This window comes from Nothobranchius furzeri, chromosome 2, assembly GCF_043380555.1.
Source record: "Nothobranchius furzeri strain GRZ-AD chromosome 2, NfurGRZ-RIMD1, whole genome shotgun sequence".
Lineage (NCBI taxonomy): Eukaryota > Metazoa > Chordata > Actinopteri > Cyprinodontiformes > Nothobranchiidae > Nothobranchius > Nothobranchius furzeri.
This window is the reverse complement of record NC_091742.1, coordinates 98,579,602-98,602,427: the sequence shown is the minus strand read 5'-3', so window position 1 is coordinate 98,602,427 and position 22,826 is coordinate 98,579,602. Positions and strand designations below refer to the sequence as shown.

The 22,826-nt window shown below is 42.8% G+C and overlaps 2 protein-coding genes across 2 annotated transcripts in view; one reads left to right on the top strand and one right to left on the bottom strand.

The window, feature by feature from the left end:
• Nucleotides 1-22,826, bottom strand: part of LOC129162178 (oocyte zinc finger protein XlCOF6) — an 849,318-nt gene that overhangs the window by 408,492 nt on the left and 418,000 nt on the right. The gene's annotated exons all lie outside the window — the stretch shown is intronic.
• Nucleotides 1,853-21,492, top strand: LOC107372504 (zinc finger protein 721-like). The gene is made up of 2 exons (XM_070548444.1): nucleotides 1,853-4,849; nucleotides 18,569-21,492. Exons 1-2 carry the CDS (start codon nucleotides 4,831-4,833, stop codon nucleotides 20,749-20,751), a joined length of 2,202 nt encoding a protein of 733 aa, XP_070404545.1. The 5' UTR covers nucleotides 1,853-4,830; the 3' UTR covers nucleotides 20,752-21,492.

The window sequence follows — 22,826 nt, the reverse complement described above, 5'->3', positions numbered from 1 at the left end:
CTGACTGGTTGCAAGTCTTGAGTTTTGAGAGATAATAATAATAATAAAAAAATTAATTAAAAAAATAAAAATAAAATTTTAAAAGGGAGAGAGGGAGAAATGTATGCTATTTAAAAACAGTTAGGGAGAAATGTATGCTATTTAAAAATAGTTACATACCTACTATGGGTTTTTGAATTTGTAGTATGATCCTGCTTTATAGTTTACATGGGTCTGTTCCAGTTTTGATCACTCAGTGTTAGGTTTTGGCTTGTGAGTTCAAGTTTTGCACATTTCTCAACTTTTCGCATAACTTAATACAACTACTGTTCAAGTAGTTTTGTTCTTCTGTGTTCTATATGTCTGATTTTCGTTTGTCGTGTTTTTCTCTAAATGTACGGGGTGTTCGAGATCTAACCAAAAGAAAAGCTTTATTTTTATTTTGTATGCAGCAAAATAAGGATGTCTATTTTTTACAGGAGACTCATTCCTCTTCAAAAGATGTTACATTTTGGTGTAATCAATGGGGGGGGGGGGGGGCTATTTTTTTTCTCATGGTACTAATTTTTCAGGGGGTGTTTTAATTTTATTTCATCCTAAATTTAATGGTGAAGTCATATACACCGAGGTTTCAGAAGACGGCAGATGGATTCTGTTGGTCTTTAGATGTGGAGATAATTTTTTTATTTTAGTAAATGTTTATGGCTTTAATTCTAGGGTTTCTAACATCACGCTCCTCAACTCTTTATCTGATAAAATCCTCATGGAATTGAACAAATTTCCTTCAGCATTTGTGGTTGTTGGCGGTGATTTTAACGAAGCTCCAAATTTATTTTCAGCTAGATTTCCTGCAAAAGGTAGTCCAGATCATTTTAACCCTGTTATTTATGATTTCTGTGGTAAACTTTCCTTACTAGATGCCCTGAGAATTTTACACCCTTTGGAAAACAACCACTTTACTTGGTTTAAAACCGACCTATCTCAAAAATCGCGTATAGATTTGTGGCTAATCTCTGATAATTTAGCTCCCTGGGTTCGAAGTTGTAATATTGCTATTGCTCCCTTAACTGATCATGCTGGGATAGATATATCTATATCAAGTTTAAGATCCACTAATTGTAGCAAACCTGGATATTGGAAATTAAACTCTTCCTTGCTACAAAAAAATGATTACTGCTTGGGCATTAAAAAAATTGCTACTAAATTCAATTCAATGTCTGAAATTACACCTACCCTAAAATGGGGGCTTTTCAAACTTGAATGTCAGTGCTTCTCAATGCGCTTTGGAAAGCAACAAATAAGAGATCAGAATAAAGCTTATACTAATTATTTAAAAGAGTTTAATGAAATTTTAAGTATACCTGTTCTCAGTAAGGAAGATAAAGTGCTTTTGCACTCATTAAGGGGAAAATTAGACCTTTATATCCAGAAAAAGGCGAGGGGAGCTTTTATAAGGTCTCGGGCTAGATGGTCGGAACACGGAGAAAAAAACTCATCCTTCTTTTTTAATCTGGAGAAAAAATGTGGAGAGGCAAGAAAAATATCTACTTTATTTATTAATGACAATCTCTCAAAAGATGAAAATGAAATTTCTCCCTTGATCTCTAACTTTTATCAGAAGCTGTACTCATCCTTGTTTGTGCCTCAAGCCTCTCAGGATTTTTTTGATTGTGTCTCCCCATTCATTCCTAAAATCTCCCGGGAGAATTGTGAGCTTTGTGAAAATCCAATCACGCTTGATGAACTGAAGAAGACTATTACAAAAATGCCATCTAATAAATGGTAAATGGTCTGTATTTGATATAGCGCCTTCTAGAGTCCTTGAACCCCCCCAAGGAGCTTTACAACACAATCAGTCATTCATCCATTCACACACACATTCACACGCTGGCGGGGATGAGCTACAATGTAGCCACAGCTGCCCTGGGGCGCACTGACAGAGGTGAGGCTGCCGAGCACTGGCGCCACCGGTCCCTCCGACCACCACCAGCAGGCAACGTGGGTTAAGTGTCTTGCCCAAGGACACAACGACAGCGACAGACTGAGCGGGACTCGAACCTGCAACCAGGTCCAGGCCCTGATGGGTTGCCTTATGAATTTTACCAAACCTTTTGGGATGACTTAAAATATATGTTGTTAGAAGCCTTCATGGATTGTGCCAAAACTATGGAACTGACTGTCTCTATGAAGCAAGGTGTAATATCCTTAATTCCCAAACCTGATAAAGATCTTCATTATTTGGATAATTGGCGTCCTATAACGTTACTAAATTCAGACTATAAAATACTTGCATCACTATACGCAAATAGATTAAAATTTTGCTCGGAAGAAATTATCTCTGTAACGCAGTCAGGATTTATGAAAGGTCGACACATCTCTAACAATATCAGGCTTGTTCTAGATATTTTAGATTATGGACGTTTGTTTGATGAAAAGACATTGATTTTGTTTTTGGACTTCTACAAAGCTTTTGATACTGCGGAGCACTCATTTATTTTTGAGGCTTTACATTATTTTGGGTTCAAAGAAAACTTCAGGAACATAATAATCACTCTTTACACTAATATTAACAGCTGTGTATCCCTGGCACATGGTACCTCTCCTCGCTTTGATGTGACGTGTGGAATAAGACAAGGGTGTCCTATTTCCCCTTTCTTATTCTTGATAGCTGCTGAACTTCTTAATCTTTACATTGTTAACTGTGTGAATGTAAAAGGTATTAAAATAGGTCAAGATGTTCTAACCATCAGTCAGCTGGCCGATGATACCTGCCTTTTTCTTCAAAATGATCTTCAAGTCCCTGTTATTGTTAAAGCTTTAAACAGGTTCTCGGATGCTTCTGGTCTCACGGTTAATAAGAGAAAATGTGAAATATTAGCCATACATGATTTAGACACTGTATCAATAGATGGCATAGAGGTAAAAAAAGAAGTTAAATATTTGGGTATCACATTAAGCAAATCCTCTAGTGAAAGAATTTTAAAAAACTTCAACCCAAAAATCGACAAAGCTAAATCTGTCTTTAACTGCTGGCTACAGAGGGATCTTACCATTACAGGTCGTGTTTACTCTCCAAGGCTGAAGGATTATCCAGGTTAGTATACCCAGCTTTATCTTTACATGTTGATGGCAAAACCTGTGCAGCTATTGATTCACTCTTATCTAAGTTTATTTGGAAACATAAAAATGAATACGTAAAGAGGAAAACACTTATTAGACAGATTTCAGAGGGGGGTCTTAATGTATTGGATTTCCAAACTATCAACAATATATTCAAAATTAATTGGTTAAAACATTGTCTTTCACATAATAATGAACCATGGTTTTTTATTCCTGATTTTTTGTTTAACAAAGGTGGCGGCTTAAAGTTCTTGCTTTCATGCTACTTTACCTCCGGTAAACTGCCCGTTAAACTGGCCAACTTTCACAAACAAGCCCTGGACACTTGGAAAATGGCTTTCAAACACAACTTTTCCCCTCACACACACACTTTATGGAACAATCAACATATTTCTCACAAGAACAAGACTGTTTTACAAAGACTGGTATGATCACGGTGTTATGTTTGTGTTTGATCTTTTGAATGATAGCGGGGACCTAGCTACCTATGATGAATTCATTCAACGAAAGGGGTTAAACACATCTCTCGCTATGTACTCTAGTATTCTCCGAAGTGTTCCTGTTCATTTACTGTCTCTTGTCAGAGCTCCTGGTCAGTATACACCTTACACAGGAAGGATTCCTGCACTGTGTCTCGGTGGAAAGCTTCTTGAAGAGCGCTCATGTAACAATGCTCACATTAGAGCCGTTTTCACCTCTCTACTGTAGATAGTCAGGCTCCAAACTCATTACATCGTTGGAGGGTAATGTTTCCTGACATCAGTACCAATGCCTTTTCTGAGGTTCAGAATTTTTTTGTCCCCAATAAAGTTAAACAAATACACTTGAAAATCTTACATAGATATTATCCGTGTAATTAATTTATTAATAGATTTAGACCTGTTGTGTCCCCTTTATGTTCCTTTTGCAAAACAGGTGTTGAGTCTCTTACTCGTGTGTTCTGTGGTTGTCCTTTAGTTGTACGGATTTGGAATCAATTGTCTTCATTAGTTTGGGATTCTCATAAAATATTGATTACTTTTAATGAAAGCATGGTCTTATTGTTAAACGTTAAATGTAACAAAGAAGTTAACGATGTGATAAAATTGCTGTGTCTGTTGGGTAAATTTCACATTCATAAAGTCAGATTTCTACAGGCTATACCAAATGTAACTTTATTTTATATTGATCTTGATTTTTTTCACGAGACTGTACGTAGAATTAGTAAAAACAAGAAAGCTGTGAAAATATGCAACTTGATCAATTCTATTATGCCCCATGTGACATGGTAATGTATTAGTGGAATTTTATTTTATTGTATTTGAGTATAATTATTTATGTTTATTTTTATTAACATTTTTTTTCTCTTTCTTCTCTGTTTGCCAATGTATCACACCCTGTACATCGATGTTGTTTTGTCTTGTCTGCTGCAAATGTGCCAATAAAGATTGTTTAAAAAAACGGTGAAGAACACGCCATGTTGTTGTCTGGAGCCAGGTCTCCGTGTTCCGGGGCTCAGGCCGCTAGCGGGGCTTCGGGGTTGTGAGGCTGGGTCGGCAGAGAGGAGCAGGAAGTGGGAGCTGAGTGGGAGGAGGGACGGAGGGAGCTAGCCGCTGAGTAGCAACGGCTAGTGACGGAGTGATGAGTGACTGGAACGGGAAGAAGAAGAGAAGTGGAGAAGCTGGGGCCTCGAGGAGTTGACCTGGAAACGGACTTGAATAACTGGTCAGGAGCTCCTGGCACCAGGGATCGATGAGCGAGCTTGTGAATGGTGAGTGAGTCTTTCACCAACCTGCGTAGGCCTCCAGCCCCATGGTCCTCCTGCTTTTGTTGTGTTAACACACTAGTAACCAGCCTCATCAGCTGTTCCTCTGCTCACGAGCAGCGAGTCTCCTCATCATCTACCTGCACAGGTCCTTCTCACACCAGACATGACTCGCTGAGCCAGGTCACCTTCAGTCAGAGATAACTTTAGACTTTTGTCTCTCTAGATGCATCCGACACACACACACACACACACACACACACACACACACACACCAAGTAGTGTTTCTATGGTTACATTGTGATTTCTTAGTAAATATTGTATTAGGTGAGAGATAAACTTTATAGTATTTATCCTAGTGGATCTATAATTAAACGGGTAAACTAGTAGTAGCACATCCAACGTCAAAGAGAGTAAAAAGTTATTATCAGGAGAGGGAGAATGTTTAAGTAGTTAGCAGCAGTGTGCTAGACGATGGCCCCCTCCATGAGTCCACCACAGCTCAGCAGAACATCGTTGTAGCTTCTTCTGGGGAGAAAAACACTTAGAGAGAAAATAAAGTTAACAGCTGAAATAGCAGGAAATAATACAGTTAAAGAGCAGATTGTAGAAGAATGTTTGGTCTGAGGTGTAAAACTCTGCCCTGGGCCTAAAGCCCTGCAGATATATTTAGTTTCTATAAACAACAACAACAAATAAACAACAGCAGCTGGATTCTACTTTGTTCCTTAAATGGAGTCACGTAGTTTTGCAAGTTGTGCAGCTCACACGTTCACCAGGGAGCTCTGCCAGCTGATTGGTTCTTTTGGTAACTAGTGCAGTTCTGGTGCTGAGCAGCATGGACGCATCAGCGGATTTCACTCTAGTCTGTGTTCATAATGGATTAAGAAAGGACAGGAAAACGTTGTTAACTCAGATGTATCATTATCATGTTTATGTTTATTTATTTAGCAGACGCTTTTATCCAAAGCCACTTACAGTTTATAACCTATAGGGCTTGTTGTGATCTGTGGGGGAAACCGGAGTACCCGGAGGAAACCCACGCATGCATGGGGAGAACACGCAACTCCACGCAGAAAGGCCGCAGCCGAGTTTTGAACCTGCAACCTTCGTGCTGCGAGGCAACAGTGCCAACCACTGCGCCACCATGCAGCCCGAACAATGAGCATGTATAGATACTTTATCACACATGTACCCGCCTGTAACTCTACTTCCCCCCAAAAATGCACCAGACTGATGCGTTTAAATATAAAATGTCCAATAATGTTTTACCGGGGAGGGGGGGGCAGGACCCCCCCCCCCCCCCCCTCCAAGAGTACTTTAATACTAATCATCTTTTTCACCTCAGAGACATCTCAGCACACACACTTTTAAACACTGTGTGTGAACGGGTTATTCCAAATATTTCAGAAACCAGAATCCTGACCTTAAACCAATCACAACCCGAGTAGTGGCTGCATGTGAACAATGTGAGCTTACTCCTAACCAATCAAAACCACAGACTCGGCACGCTACGTCACCAGGCCCTCCCCTCTCAAACCAAAAGAGAGCGAGAGGCAGCCGCAGCAAGATGTCTAGGGCTGCCATGATTAGATGACTCATCACGACAACGCCGACAAATAAAAAAGACCTTATTTTATAAACAGTTTTTTATCTCGCCTGCTGCGGCACGTTCTGCTTTTTCTTCCGGCCTCTGCTCAGCCGCCGCTTTAGCTCCGAGGCGCATGCGCAGTGGTGGCCATCCAGCTCAGCCTTCATCATCGGAGAAAGTGTCGAGTCCCAACATTTCTGAAAAGTTTGGGAGCATTTTACTTGGGCTGCAGCTACCAATATTTTTGTAATCGAGTACTCAAATCTTTTTTTCGATTAATCGAGTACTCTAATAAATGACCCTTTTGTGTTTGTAAACCATTATATCAAACAGCATGTTATAAAACATGAAAGACCTCTTAAAATGAGCAAGCAATTGCCAGTTATTCTTCAAGTTTTATTCAAAATTAGTTTGCAAAACTTCAGCACTTCAACTTTACTTCACAGTAAACAAATGTCTGTGCAAAAAATAAGTAAACAACCTGAGCCGATTTTCCCCTCGTGTGAGAATCTGCTAGCCTGCAAGCCAGACAAAAACTAGGAGGATAACTGTTGAAGTAGCGCTGCGAGCGGCTGCGGCCCAAACAGAACCAGAACCGCTCACGGCGCATGCGCAAACGGCTCGCCGGCTGTTTCCCTGTTAACACACGTCCGTTTTAATTTCCACACTTTTTTTTCTCACACTAACAAGGATTGCCAAAAGCATGTTTGCCGTGGTTTTGTCAAATTATACTGATCACAAAACATTTATTTACTTTCTTTCGTTTTCCTCCGCCACTCATAAATACCCGTGTCCTCCTGCAGAAACCCCGAGGGACAACAGACATCAATAACAACACAATAAAAAGTCCGACGTGTTGTGTAAAAACTGCTATTTTTAGCACATTTTAAGTCCGACGTGTTGCTAGCAGACGTACGGTGTGAGCTGAAACTGAGTGCTACAAACGAAAAAGTCGCACAATGTCCGCAGAATATATAGCAATACAGGCTAAAATGCATTATCTTGTAGAGGCTCCGAGTCCGCTTGCAGAAGTGACATTTACAGGTGCTGCAGCACGGAGGATGTGGTGTTGTCCAATCCAATCCAATCCAGTTTATTTATAAAGCACTTTACAAGACCCAGCACAGGAACAAAGTGCTGTACAGAAAGTACATTAAAACAATTGACTAGAAAGAAAACAGCAAAGATAAATAAAACACATGATACATAAAATTAAACTAGCCCTATATTAAAAATAAAAACTTGATAAAACTTGATAAAACCGCATTTGAATCACCTAAAACAGCTAAAATAAAATAAAAAATAGAAACCAACATCTCACAAGGTATTAAAAGCCAGGGTAAAGAGGTGTGTTTTCAGGAGTGCCTTAAAAGCAGATAAGGAACTGGCCTGTCTTATCTCTAAAGGAAGTTCGTTCCACAGTTTTGGGGCTGCAACAGCAAAAGCACGATCTCCTCTAAATTTACGCTCAGTCCTGGGTACAATCAGGAGCAGCTGATCAGCAGACCTGAGAGAGCGGGAGGGAGTGTAAGGCTGTATCAGATCAGAGAGATAAGAGGGGGCAAGGCCATGAAGACCTTTAAAAGCAAATAAAAGAATTTTAAAATGAATCCTAAAAGAAATGGGCAGCCAGTGAAGTGAAGCTAAAACAGGGGAAATGTGCTCAAACTTTCGAGTGCCAGTTAAAAGACGAGCTGCGGCATTTTGCACTCTCTGTAGCTGACTAATACATGATGCACTGACCCCAATGTAGAGTGCGTTACAGTAATCCAGCCGAGTGGTTACAAAGGCGTGGATCACTGTCTCAAAGTGCTGCCGTGAAAGAATTGGCTTTATTTTTGCCAGCTGCCTGAGGTGAAAGAAGCCAGATTGTTGTGGTAGGCTAAATCCATTTTACAGTATTTATACTGGACTACGTTTTCCGTCTTACGACGTGAAAAATGGTCCCACACCTTTGACTTTTTCTGTCTTTTTCGCACTCCACCGGGGTTCAAGTTGTCCGCCATGGCTTAAGAGAAAGTTAAGTTACGTTCGCTACTCGCGTGTGCATTCAGTCCAGTGGGCATGTGCGTCACTTATTTCGGTCCGGGTGAAACATGACCCCGGGCGACTGCAAAGCCATGAATTAATTAAATATGAATTAAACGAATCCTCGAGGCAGAGAATTTGACTCGAGGATTTTTTGTACTCGAATTATTCGAGGTACTCGAGGAATCGTTTCAGCCCTACATTATACTAATTCAAAAGAAAGCCACGTAGTGCGAACTCTGCAAAGCGAAACTCTCCTTTCACAGGAGCACATCGGCGATGCACGAGCATCGAAGAACAGAGTCGCCTCAGTAAGTTTACCTCTTGTTAGCTGCTAACATCAACAGAGTTACTTGTATTTATAGCTGCAGCAACACCAGCAGAGACGGTGACGTTGTTACCTTTAGACCACGTTTGTATGTCACATATTTTTGCTCTGATTACTAACGCTAATGATTTACCTCATCCCGCTACGGTACAGTGGAGCTTACAGACATCTATATGACAACCACCGCCTACCAGGCTGGTCCCACTTAGCCACCGTGATGGAAAAGAAGTTACACAACTTTTAAGGCGTGTGTGTGTGTGTGTGTGTGTGTGTGTGTGTGTGTGTGTGTGTGTGTGTGTGTGTGTGTGTGTGTGTGTGTGTGTGTGTGTGTGTGTCCGGATACAAATAAAATAAACAGTAGAGTAAAACGCATTTATGATAAAATAAAAAGGTTGCTGACCGAACAATCAAGAAACTAATATTTTTTAAGCATTTTGTGTTAAATCTTAACCTATTTTATGTGATTTAACAGAATTATTAATCTGGTAAATAAACTTAACTTTAATATCTTTTATCTTTACGCTAAAGCAGACCCTCAGAGCGGTCGATGGTCCCTGACGTGTGGACCAGCCGTGCTGCAGGGGCGTACCTCGGTGTGTCCTGCTATCTCCTGAGTTATGATTGGAAGATGAAGCGCTTCAACCTCACCACCGTGCCACAAGTCATGTTTGGTTTCAGGTGCCTACCTCCATGTGGTCGTAGCATTTGTATCAACATGTTACAAGTTAATTAAAGTTGATTGATAAGCTACCATCTTGTCTTTATCATTAGATGGCCCATAGCCCACAGCACTGAAACCGCATTAGTGAGAGTAACAAATGATATTCTCATGTTCTCAGATAAGAATCTTGTGTCTGTTCTAGTCTTGTTAGATCTCAGTGCTGCCTTTGACACAGTAGATCACAATGTTCTTTTAGAAAGACGTGAACATGTTGTAGGGATCAAAGGAACAGCGTTAGGCTGGTTTAAATCCTACCTGTCTGACATATTTCATTTTGTAAATGTACATGACAAATCTTCTCCATACTCCAGGGTTACTTGCGGAGTACCACAGGGTTCAGTGCTTGGACCAATTCTTTTTACTATATATATGCTCCCAATTGGTAAAATCATTAGACAGCATGGGATAAACTTCCACTGTTATGCTGACGATACTCAGTTATATTTATCCATTAACCCTGATGAACCTAATCGGTTGGGTAGATTACAGGCTTGTCTTGAGGACATAAAACATTGGACGACTCTAAACTTTTTGCTTTTAAATCAAGACAAGACGGAAGTTCTCATCTTTGGACCAGAAATCCAGAAAAGGAGATTGCTTAGTCAATCACCTGACCTGAAAGGCATTGCATTAATCTCCGAGAACAAAGTAAGGAACCTTGGTGTTATCTTTGACCAGGACATGTCATTCAAATCCCAGGTTTCACAAGTTTGTAGGATTTCCGTTTTCCACCTTCGGAATATTGCTAAGATTAGAAGCATACTTTCCAGGAGTGATGCTGAAAAACTAGTTCATGCATTTATTACATCAAGACTGGATTACTGTAATTCATTACTCTCAGGAAGTCCACAGAATGTAGTTGAAAGTCTTCAGCTTGTCCAGCATGCTGCAGCTAGAGTTCTGATGAGAATTAAAAAGAGAGATCATATCTCTCCTGTCTTAGCTTCCCTACATTGGCTACCTGTTAAATTCAGAGTAGATTTTAAGATCCTCCTTCTCACATATAAAGCTCTTAATAATCAAGGTCCATCATACATCAGTGATCTGATTGTTCCATATGTTCCTAACCGAGCACTTTGCTCTCAGACTGCAGGTTTACTGGTGGTTCCCAGAATATCTAAAATTAGGATGGGAGGCAGATCTTTTAGTTATCTGGCTCCTCTCTTGTGGAACCAGCTCCCAGCCTTAGTCCGTGAGGCAGACACCTTGTCTACTTTTAAGACTAGGCTTAAAACATTTTTATTTGATAGGTTCTATGGTTAAAATCTGATGTTAGCCTAAATCTGGACAAGTGGGGGAGTAGAGGGAGGTGGAGTGTACAGTCGGTAAAGACGGCTCTCCCTTGCCCTGCCTCCAACATGCCTACATCTAAATAGGATAGATTATCCAGAGTTATCTCTGTAGTTACAGTGGGGCAAAAAAGTATTTAGTCAGCCACCGATTGTGCAAGTTCTCCCACTTAACATGATGACAGAGGTCAGTAATTTACATCATAGGTACACTTCAACTGTGAGAGACAGAATGTGGAAAAAAATCCATGAATTCACATGGCAGGATTTTTAAAGAATTTATTTGTAAATCAGGGTGGAAAATATGTATTTGGTCAATAACAAAAATTCAACTCAATACTTTTTAACATAACCTTTGTTGGCAATAACAGAGGTCAAACGATTACTATAGGTCTTTACCAGGTTTGCACACACAGTAGCTGGCATTTTGGCCCATTCCTCCATGCAGATCTTCTCGAGAGCAGTGATGTTTTGGGGCTGTCGCCGAGCAACACGGACTTTCAACTCCCTCCACAGATTTTCTATGGGGTTGAGGTCTGGAGACTGGCTAGGCCACTCCAGGACTTTCAAATGCTTCTTATGGAGCCACTCCTTTGTTGCCCGGGCGGTGTGTTTGGGATCATTGTCGTGTTGGAAGACCCAGCCATGTTTTATCTTCAAAGCTCTCACTGATGGAAGGAGGTTTGGGCTCAGAATCTCACGATACATGGCCCCATTCATTCTGTCCTTAACACGGATCAGTCGTCCTGTCCCCTTAGCAGAAAAACAACCCCAAAGCATGATGTTCCCACCCCCATGCTTCACAGTAGGTATGGTGTTCTTGGGATGCAACTCAGTATTCTTCCTCCAAACACGACGAGTTGAGTTTATACCAAAAAGTTCTACTTTGGTTTCATCTGACCACATGACATTCTCCCAATCCTCTGCTGTATCATCCATGTGCTCTCTGGCAAACTTCAGACGGGCCTGGACATGCACTGGCTTCAGCAGCGGAACACATCTGGCACTGCAGGATTTGATTCCCTGCCGTTGTAGTGTGCTACTGATGGTGACCTTTGTTACTGTAGTCCCAGCTCTCTGCAGGTCATTCACCAGGTCCCCCGTGTGGTTCTGGGATTCTTGCTCACCGTTCTCATGATCATTTTGACCCCACGGGATGAGATCTTGCGTGGAGCCCCAGACAGAGGGAGATTATCAGTGGTCTTGTATGTCTTCCATTTTCTGATAATTGCTCCCACAGTTGATTTTTTTCACACCAAGCTGCTTGCCTATTTTAGATTCACTTTTCCCAGTCTGGTGCAGGTCTACAATTCTTTTCTTTTTTTTTTAACCATGTCCTGTCTGGCTGTGAAGCAAGCAGAATTGATGTCTGAATGCTGGTGACAAGCCTTACAGATTTACTCTCAGGTGGAGCATCAAAGCGTTTGCTTTTAATGTCACGTCTGATACTTAAAACTTTATTGTTATTGTTGTTGAATGCTTTGTAATTCCGACCAGACATGGAGACAGAGGAATAAACAATGAGCAAGAGTCTGCTTCTAGACCTGCAGAAAAAGACAAAAAAAAGCAAAAGGACAAAAAAAGGGACACAACAACAATACAACAAGATCTAGCTATCACTGCGTCAACTTGATGAAAAAATGTATAATCAACATTGCTTAACTTATTAACTTAATCATGATAATAAATCACAGTGCATTAAGTGCCCACCATAGTCTTAAGACCTGTTTTAACGTGCCCAGACCCATACTTTTGAGAGCACCATGTGAGCACCTGTGTGTGTACACGCGCTTGTTTATTTAAGGTTTCTCTATAGGAGCGTCCAACAGAGAGTGTGAGGGACCACAGATCCGCCCCCCAAAGATGCGCAGGAGACGGGGGAGCTCCAAGTCCCAGAGATCCAGGCGCTGCCCCAGAACACAGGAACCCCAAAGAGACTGCAACCAGAAAGCCCCCCGCACCCCCCAAGAGGCACAGAGGATCGCCCCAGGGGGCCACAACCAGCAGCCGGCAGAGATCCCGGGAGACATCAGCGGTAAGCCCTCAGGCCCGCCCGCAGCCTCCCACCCCCTAGCCGGCCGAGCCCGGGACCCAGCGACCCGGGACCCAGGGGTGACCACCCCCGCCGGGGACCCAGCAGAGCCCAGGGACCCAGACCCCACCAGGCAGCCACCGGGATCTATCAGGCAGATGCCAAAATCTTAAACCCCCAGACCCGGTTGCCACGAACACTCAGGCAGACCATGGCACAACCCCTCACACCAGGTGTGGCAGGGGGAGGGGGGACGAATATCTATATCATCAAGAGAAGTTCCAGGAGAGGGGAGGAGTCAAAGGCCCCACCTGACATATACAGTCATACACAAACACAGTTACACACTCCCTCCCTCATGCTCACACATGCACATACAACCCAAGACTTACAAAAATGCACGCCGGACACCCACTCATGCTACCCATACACACCCTATTCACTCTGGTCCCGGTACTGCTGCACATTGGGTACAGCCATCACCGGTAACCAGAGTTTGACCCTTTCTGCTGGGGTGCTGATGAGCAGGCTCCCCCGCCCAACGCTGAGCACAGCAATCTACCACCCCAGACCCCAACCAGACGGCCAGATCTCCCTCCTAGCCTCCAGCCCCAGGAAGCCAAGCAACAACAGAGGTGGCTAAGACCCCTAGTCTCCCTCCGCCTGCTCCAATATAGTGTTGTGTGATCATGAGGTGTATTCCATGGCTGTGGTGAGTGGGCAGTGCAGGCATCATCCGGCCTATGCCAGCTGATGCCACCGCACCACCCCACTTACACCCTCAGCCATCAGTGTCTAAGTGCGGTTTAAAATTGTAAGTGGGCACCGGCACCCAGGAGGAGGCTGAAATATCCCCCTGCCAAATGCCGTTGAATGTGCTCACTCCCAAGGCCCTAAGTGTGTGTTTGTGTAGAATGTCGTCAGTGGAAGTGTATAAGCTGCAAATAAAATTGGGGGGCAGGTTGCCACAGGAATGCGGAAATGGGGTCCATACCCGCACTCTCTGACTTGTCCACCCCCCAAGGTCCTATGTGTATGTTTGTGTGATGATGTGAGGGAGCAGGAGGAGAGAAATATGCGGGGATGGGGAGGAATGGCTGGTTGGGCTTAGCCCTCCAGGGAGCCAGCTCCCCTACTGGCCCCAATAGGCACCTCTGTTGTCAAACTGCCACCCAGGGCATGGAGACCCCAGCCCATCCTGCAGCAGCATTACAGAGCCTTACGGAGTCCGAGGGCACCAACCCAGCCGCACCCCAGCAGAATATCTATGCCCATCCCTGCATTTGCACAACTTCCAGAATATATAAGACATGGGACATCCAGGTAAGGTTGGGTCCTCCCCCTCCTGGACCTCCCCCTCCCCTGTGATGGAACGGCAGAGGAGCCAAGGTCTACCTGAGGCCCCTGAACCCGGGCCAGGCACTGCTGCGTGTTCCTGCCTTCTTCCCGGCAGCATACATGTCAGGACCCGACCCCCAAGGCCCCGCCCAGATCCCCACATGGGGCCGGCCACCCCCAAACCCCGAGCCCCCAGGCCCCCACCCAGACCCGCCCAGGGGCATTGCAGCTGCCAGGCAGTGACCCTTGGCCACCGCCAAGATCCCCAAGGGGCCCCACTCACAACCGCCAGCAGTCCACCCCCCTGAGGCAATTCTTTTCCTGGTGTTCTTCGAAAGCTCTTTGGTCTTGGCCATAGTGGAGTTTGGAGTCTGACTGTTTGAGGCTGTGGACAGGTGTCTTTTATACAGAGAATGAGTTCAAACAGGTGCCATTAATACAGGTAACGAGTGGAAGACAGAAAAGCTTCTTAAAGAAGACGTTACAGGTCTGTGAAAGCCAGAGATTTTCCTTGTTTGAAGTGACCAAATACTTATTTTCCACCCTGATTTACAAAAAAAATTCTTTAAAAATCCTGCCATGTGAATTCATGGATTTTTTTTTCACATTCTGTCTCTCACAGTTGAAGTGTACCTATGATGAAAATTACTGACCTCTGTCATCGTTTTAAGTGGGAGAACTTGCACAATCGGTGGCTGACTAAATACTTTTTTGCCCCACTGTATGCTGCTATAGGCTTAGACTGCTGGAGGACACATTGACCACTTTCCACACTACTACTTTCTTCTACAATCTGCTCTTTAACTGTACTATTTCCTGCTATTTCAGCTGTTAACTTTATTTTTTCTCTAAGTGTTTTTCTCCCTAGAAGAAGCTACAATGATGTTCTGCTGAGCTGTGGTGGCCTCATGGAGGGGGCCATCGTCTAGCACACTGTTGCTAACCACTAAAACATTCTCCCTCTTCTGATAATAACTTTTTGCTTTCCTTGAAGTTGGATGTGCTACTACTAGTTTACCCGTTTAATTATAGATCCACTAGGATAAATACTATAAAGTTTATCTCTCACCAAATAGAATATTTACTAAGACATCACGGTGTAACCATGGACACAATGCTTGGTGTGTGTGGTAAAAACTGATTGTCAAACAGAGTTACCTCATTTACATTTAAATGTTTGCAGAAACGCCTTCCTGCCTTAGTACCCTTTATTATAGAAGCCAGACCAAGAGTCTCTTTGCTCTATTATCTGTAACATCTCCTGTGAAGACCTCTTTGAAGAATTCATTTTGCCTTCTGTGACTTCCTGAGGTAAGGGGATGTTGAAGAATTTGTGGGTGTGTTTATCACTAAAGCCTGATTTATGCTTCTCCGTCTGCGTCAGTGCGGAGACACGCAACGCCATTATCCGTCCTTGCGTAGGGCTCCGGCAGGCACGCAAGTACGTACGGAGTCGAGCCCACTTTTTTAAACATCCGTCGAATGAGACGGATTACGCAAGCTTGTGATTGGTCAGGACGCCGCTGTTGTTTACAGCGCCGCCATTGCAAAGAGAGCCGAGGATAACTAGCGGAGGACACGGAGAAACTTGAAGAATACCTCACGAAAAAACTCTAAAAATATGAACGTTTAATTCTCCCGTGACCAGAGGAGTGAAAAGATGCGCAACAAGCGTTTTATTTGTGGACGGAAATGACAGGAAACGTGGGTTTAGAGGTGGGGAGCGCATGAAGAGGTGGAGGAGAATGAGACAAATTTGTCCGTGTTAAAAGTCTCTTATATACACAAAAAACACAATAGAAACACACTATCTTGGACCGACACATGACAGGATACCACAGAACAGCGCTACGCCCTCTGTTGTCCTGCCAGGCAATTGCTTTGCAACACTCTCCAGGAGACGGAGAAGTAAAAGAGCAAAACGCTTCCGTCAGTCCGTGTCTGTCCCTTGCGGAGCTGACGGAGAAGCATAAACCAGGCTTAACTTGTGTGTGGGTTTCCAAATAAAGTCGCTCCACGGCCTTGGCTCGGTGTGAGAGCAAACTGGCCTTTCGTCTTGTGTGTATTGATTCTCTCACCCTTTGCAAAGCATTCTTGTGGTTTTCTTGTTGTCTGATTACAATTTACCAAATTATCAATCTAATCCCTCTGTGTGTGCTTTGACTTTCTTTGAGGTAATATGGGAGTAATATAAAAATTACCAAACTGTGTGTGTGTGTGTGTGTGTGTGTGTGTGTGTGTGTGTGTGTGTGTGTGTGTGTGTGTGTGTGCGTGCGTGTGCGCACAAAAGGGAGTTTTCCTCTCCACTGTCACTGCATGCTTGCTTAGTATGAGGATTGCTGTAAAGACTCTGACACTAATCAGTAGGGCTGCAACAACGAATCGATAAATTCGATGAAAATCGATTACTAAAAGCGTTGGCAACGAATTGCGTCATCGATTCATTGTGTCGCACAACTCTTCCAAAGCCCCGCCACTTCCCGCCCGCCGTTGCGCGCATACCGGAGCAAGTCAGATCAGCGTGAGGGAGAGCAGGTGTTTGGAAGAGGAACATGGCAGAAGCAGCGAGAACCAAAAAAGTAAAAACTTCTAAAGTTTGGGAGCATTTTCAGTTAAATCAGGCAACGACATTCGTTACCTGCAACGCTTGTAGGTCAGACTTGGCATGGCACGGGAGTACTGCAGTGATGATGCAGCATCTTAAACGCAAGCATGTCGGAATCATCAGCAAGGAAGGAGAGAGCTCTGTGTCCGGGTAAATTAAAAACTTTTCAAAAGTGATTCACCCAAGCCCCGGATTATTACACAGGCTAGACATGCCCTAAGCTCGTAAAAAAGTCTATAAAATCGTAAGTGCGACGCTATTAGATAAACGGGGGTGGTGGTGGTGGGGGGGGGGGGCTCGCGCTGCTGCAAACCGGTTCCGCCGTCACATTCCCGCAGAAACTGGTTGATCACACCGGGGCCAGACTACTAGCATGTGGTTTTACAACCACAATGTCCTCGGAAGCGAAAACGCTTTTAAAAGGGAGGGAGGAGTCCTAACTGTTGCTGCAGGCGTGTTGTGTGAGAGTGCAGTTATATACTGGTTAATATATTTTTGGGTTCAGTTGCTTTCATGTGGCCTAATGTGAGTCTATTTGGGATCATTGGAATGATCAGCAGCATCTCTTGATGTGACTTTATGGCAGTTGCCCAGGGCATCATCACAAGGAGGATGGCATTCATTTACTTTTGTTTTATTTGGTATTTTTTCAGTCATTTTTGGAAATGGTGATTAATTTTGATTAATTCACAGCCTATGTTTAATTACATTTAAAAATTAGTTGTTTGACATCCCCAGTTATAATAAATGTCTACAGATGAGATCAAACAAAACAGATGAGAATTGCCCTTAAAGAGCAAGTCACTCCCAAATAAACTTTTTTTTGCTGATAAACTAAATAAACGAGTGTCTAATCGTGCTGCAGACACATGTGGTCAATAATTTGGCACTTCAGTGCATCTTAGTTCAAATTTAAATATTCTGCCTAAAACTGGCAGTGTTGTGCCGTTGTCAGGTAAAAACTCTGCACTGTATTTTAATTAAAATCTGCCACCGCTATTGGCTACGAAGTATGCTATGATGTAAACTGGTACATTATGATGTCACAATGCTGTCGTGAGCCTGAGTGTGTGTGTATTTGTTAGCGGCTCCGCCCTCTCGGTCTGCCAGGCAACAGCATTTGTTGCATTTTTCAAACATGAAGTGGGAGTGGAGTTAGACTCTGGTAGGGGTTGACTTGCTCTTTAAGCTGTTTAACTTGGACCAAGCATTTTAGGTCACAGATAGGTGTAGCTTAGTGTCTCTGTCTATACACCTTATAAAACAATTTAGGTGATGGCATGTTGTTTTTCTGCTATTGAACTGATTTCTAATAATGTGTTTAATAAAGTGAAGGAAGGAGAGAAATAACGTTTCCCTAGCAGTTTTTAAAAATGTCCCAATGTAATCTGATTAATCGTGTCGAGACCCCATCCGATTAATCGATTATCCAAATAATCGTTTGTTGCAGCCCTACTAGTCAGTGACTCGATGTGACCTGCTGGGTTCCTTGTATAAGAAACTTGTTACTGATCGGCTTAATGACCTGACCTGTTCTGGAATGTTTACTGTGTGAAGGTCCTTGAGACGACTCTGGTCCTGATTTTGCGCTTTATAAATAAACTTGAATTGAATTGAAATGAAAAAACTTGAATGTGTGCAACACTATTAGATACTCATTTATACAGTTTATCAGCCAAAAGAATAGTTGGTTTGGATGTTGCTTGCTCTTTAAAGCAATAATATTACTGTTAAATGTGTGAATAGAAAGTTACAGCATTCAGTAATTCACTGTGTTTCTGTTTTTCCTACAGGTGTTAAAATAATGGCGCTGGTTAAAGAAGAAGCTCATGAAGAACAGAGTGCTGGTGAGGACCAGCAGGAACCAGAACACCTTCACGTAAAGGAGGAACAGGATGACCTCTGGACCATTCTGGAGAGAGAGCAGCTACATTTGAAGGAGACTGATGCTGCCAGATTTCTATTCACTGCTGATTCTATAAAGAGTGAGGATGATGAAGAAAAACCTCTCGTCTCACAGCTTCATCAGCAGCAAATAGAAGACCGAGATGTTCCAGCGAGCAGCTCAGCTGACCATGTGACAGCAGAAATGACAAATCATTTATCAACAAGGTCTTCAGGCTGTTGTGTTAGTAAGGAATGTGTTAAAGTGAAGCAACATGCAGACTCATGTAGGGAAGTCCAGAAAAAGACTAAAACGTTTAGTTGTGATCACTGTGGAAAAGAATTTATGGTTAAATCAAGTTTAAACAGTCACATGAGTGTCCACACAGGACAGAAGCCTTTTGCCTGTGAGCTGTGTGGACAAAGATTTTCCCGAAAGACAACTTTAAACAGTCACATGAGAATCCACACAGGACAGAAGCCTTTTGCCTGTGATCACTGTGGAAAAGAATTTATGGTTAAATCAAGTTTAAACAGTCACATGAGTGTCCACACAGGACAGAAGCCTTTTGCCTGTGAGCTGTGTGGACAAAAATTTAACCGACGAACAACTTTAAACAGACACATAAGAATCCACACAGGACAGAAGCCTTTTGCCTGTGAGCTCTGTGAAAAAAGATTTAGACATGAGACAAGTTTAAAAGGTCACATGAGTGTCCACACTGGACATAAGCCTTTTGCCTGTGGGCTGTGTGGACAAAAATTTGGTCATAAGACACATATAAAAGATCACATTAGAACCCACACAGGAGAGAAACCTTTTGCCTGTGACCTGTGTGGACAAAAGTTTAGTCGTAAGACAAATTTAAAAGGTCACATTAGAATCCACACAGGACAGAAACCTTTTGCCTGTGAGCTATGTGGTCAAAGATTTCGTTCTAAGGCAAGTTTAAACAGTCATATGAGTGTCCACACAGGACAGAAGCCTTTTGCCTGTGAGCTGTGTGCAAAAGGATTTAACCGACGAACAAATTTAAACAGACACATAAGAATCCACACAGGAAAGACGCCTTTTGCCTGTAAGCTCTGTGGAAAAAGATTTAGACATGAGACAAGTTTAAAAGGTCACATGAGAATCCACACAGGACAGAATCATTTTGTCTGTGATCTCTGTGGAAAAAGATTTAGACATAAGACACGTTTAAAAAGTCACATGAGTGTCCACACTGGACCTAAGCCTTTTGCCTGTGGACTGTGTGGACAAAAATTTAGTCATAAGACACATATAAAAGATCACATGAGAATCCACACAGGAGAAAACCCTTTTACCTGTGAGCTCTGTGGAAACAGATTTAGACATGAGACAAGTTTAAAAGGTCACATGAGAATCCACACAGGACAGAAGCCTTTTGTCTGTGATCTCTGTGGAAAAAGATTTAGACATGAGACACGTTTAAAAAGTCACTTGAGTGTCCACACTGGACCTTTTGCCTGTGATCTCTGTGGAAAAAGATTTAGACATGAGACACGTTTAAAAAGTCACATGAGTGTCCACACTGGACAGATGCCTTTTGCCTGTGATCTCTGTGGAAAAAGATTTAGAAATGAGACACGTTTAAAAAGTCACATGAGTGTCCACACTGGACATAAGCCTTTTGTCTGTGAGCTGTGTGGACAAAGATTTAGTCATAAGAATAATTTAAACATTCACATGACAATCCACACAGGACTGAAACCTTTTGCCTGTGAGCTCTGTGGACAAAGATTTAACCGAAAGGCAAGTTTATATTCTCACATGAAAATCCACACAGGACAGAATCCTTATGCCTGTGAGCTCTGTGGTCAAAGATTTCGTTATAAGGCAAGTTTAAACAGTCATATGAGTGTCCACACAGGACAGAAGCCTTTTGCCTGTGAGCTGTGTGGAAAAGGATTTAACCGAAAGGCAGATTTAAACAGACACACGAGAGTCCACACAGGACAGAAGCCTTTTATATGTGAGCTCTGTGGACAAGGATTTAGTCAAAAGATAAGTTTAAACAATCACACGAGTGTCCACCCTGGACAGAAGCCTTTTGGTTGTGTAACATGACCTAAGTGGTTACTTTTAATAAATGATCAATAAGATGTGATATTTCCATATATATATATGAAATATCAATATTGATCTTTTGAAATTTCATCTAAAATGAAACCAGGTCATTTTGGTAGTTCAGGGAAAATCACACCTTCGTAATATTTTGAGACAGAGAGAAAAATAGTTTCTAAAGACAAATTTAATACTAGATTTCTACTACTGTGTGGGCGACGATGGCACAGGAGTAAAGTGCTCGCTCCGTAATCAAAAGGTTGCAGGTTCGAGCCCCCTCTTAATCTGTCGCTGACATTTTGTCCTTGTGCAAGACACTTAACTCACCTTGCCTGCTGGTGGTGGTCGGAGGGACCGGTGGCGCCAGTGCTCGGCAGCCTCGCCTCTGTCAGTGCGCCCCAGGGCAGCTGTGGCTACACCGTAGCTCATCCCCGCCAGTGTGTGAATGTGTGTGTGAATGGGTGAATGACTGATTGTGTTGTAAAGCGCCTTGGGGGGTTTCCAGGACTCTAGAAGGTGCTATATCAAATACAGGCCATTTACCATTTACTAATGATGACACGGAACAAACGATGATAAATTATGGTTGAAACAAGATAACTGGGACAATGAATGAAATGATGGAATGTGTACTTAGATGTTATGTAGCAAAACCAAGTGTCTTAGAAAATTGTGATGTCTGGGTTGTAAAATACGTCTGAATGTATGGTTTAACAATCTCTATTAAAACACCATCCCACGCCAGTTGTGCAGAATCTACGAGTCCTTGTGGTGAAGGCTGCCGGTGATCCAGCGGTCGGAGAAGTTGATACAAACTGCCAGTAGAGTTGACTTCTGTGGTATTTGGAGCACATAGTTTCACCCCAAAAACCAAACCGCTGTTCTGAGATACCTTCCAGGTGAGTGCTGGAAGCTGGTGTAACAATTTTGCAACTCCACAATAATTTCAGACTTCCTCATCTGATGTGGAGAGACCAGCTTGTCTGAGCGTAGCCTTTAGGAGGCGGATCTCAAGTCTGGCCTTGGTTTGCTGCAGTTTAATCAGAGTCTGTTGTTCCTCTGCCAGACGAAGCTGTGCTTCTGCCCTGTCAGTCTCTTTTTGCTGAAGTGCCTTGTAACCATCATCTTTGTTTGATGAAGGGCGCTTCAAGCCTTTCCTCTGAGATCCTGTGGCAACTACCACTGGCTCAACCAATGAGAAACCAGCTGCTTCCTCACGAACAGAGCTGAGATTCAATATAAATACGCTCTCTGGATCAGTAGGCCTGTACTGAAAGGCTGAATACGTTAAAGCCTACTTAATCACTGTAGCTTGATGGAAGAACAAATAAAACTAAAACCTTGTGAATATATAGGATATCTTGTAAAATACTGCAAGATCCATATATAGTATTATTTGATACATTTTTAAAGTTTTCATTACATTTTGGGCATAAAATTCATGCTGAATCCACCCTTCTGATGGGATCAGTTTAATCCTGATTTTTTTGGATCAAAGTGATTCAAATCCTACAAAAAGGTTCTGAAAAACCCAAATGTCCGTGTTCCTCTGAAGGTGTCAGCAGGACTTTTCCGAATCAGCTCCATGTGCTGTACTTTAGCTGAAGACTTTCGAGGTGTCGACTCTGGGAGTCCTTCAAGTTCTGCATATGCTGGGTGTAACTGCAGGCCTCTGTGGGTTCGGTTCCACTAGTAGCAGAAGGTGTACTACTGCATACCTTGTTGAACATCAGATCAAATAGGTTTGATTAGCCTGAAACTTTTTATTGTCCTATGCACGGTTAGATAAATGTTTCCCTGTACAACAACAAGCCAAATTTTAATAGCTAGCTGATGATTTTTGTCGTAGAGAAACAGTTCTCTGTCATGAACCGGGAGAGTTACCATGTGATGTTCCAGCCCCCGCCCAGTCGAAGTTGAAAGCCACTGTCACTGCAACTTTGCACAACTGTAATACGATTCATTTTTCAGTTTAGCAAAGCTTCAACAGGTATAACAGTACATGATGATCACCTGTGCTACGTTACGTGCATTTGCGACACAAAACTCACACATCAACACAGATTGTTGACAAAGCT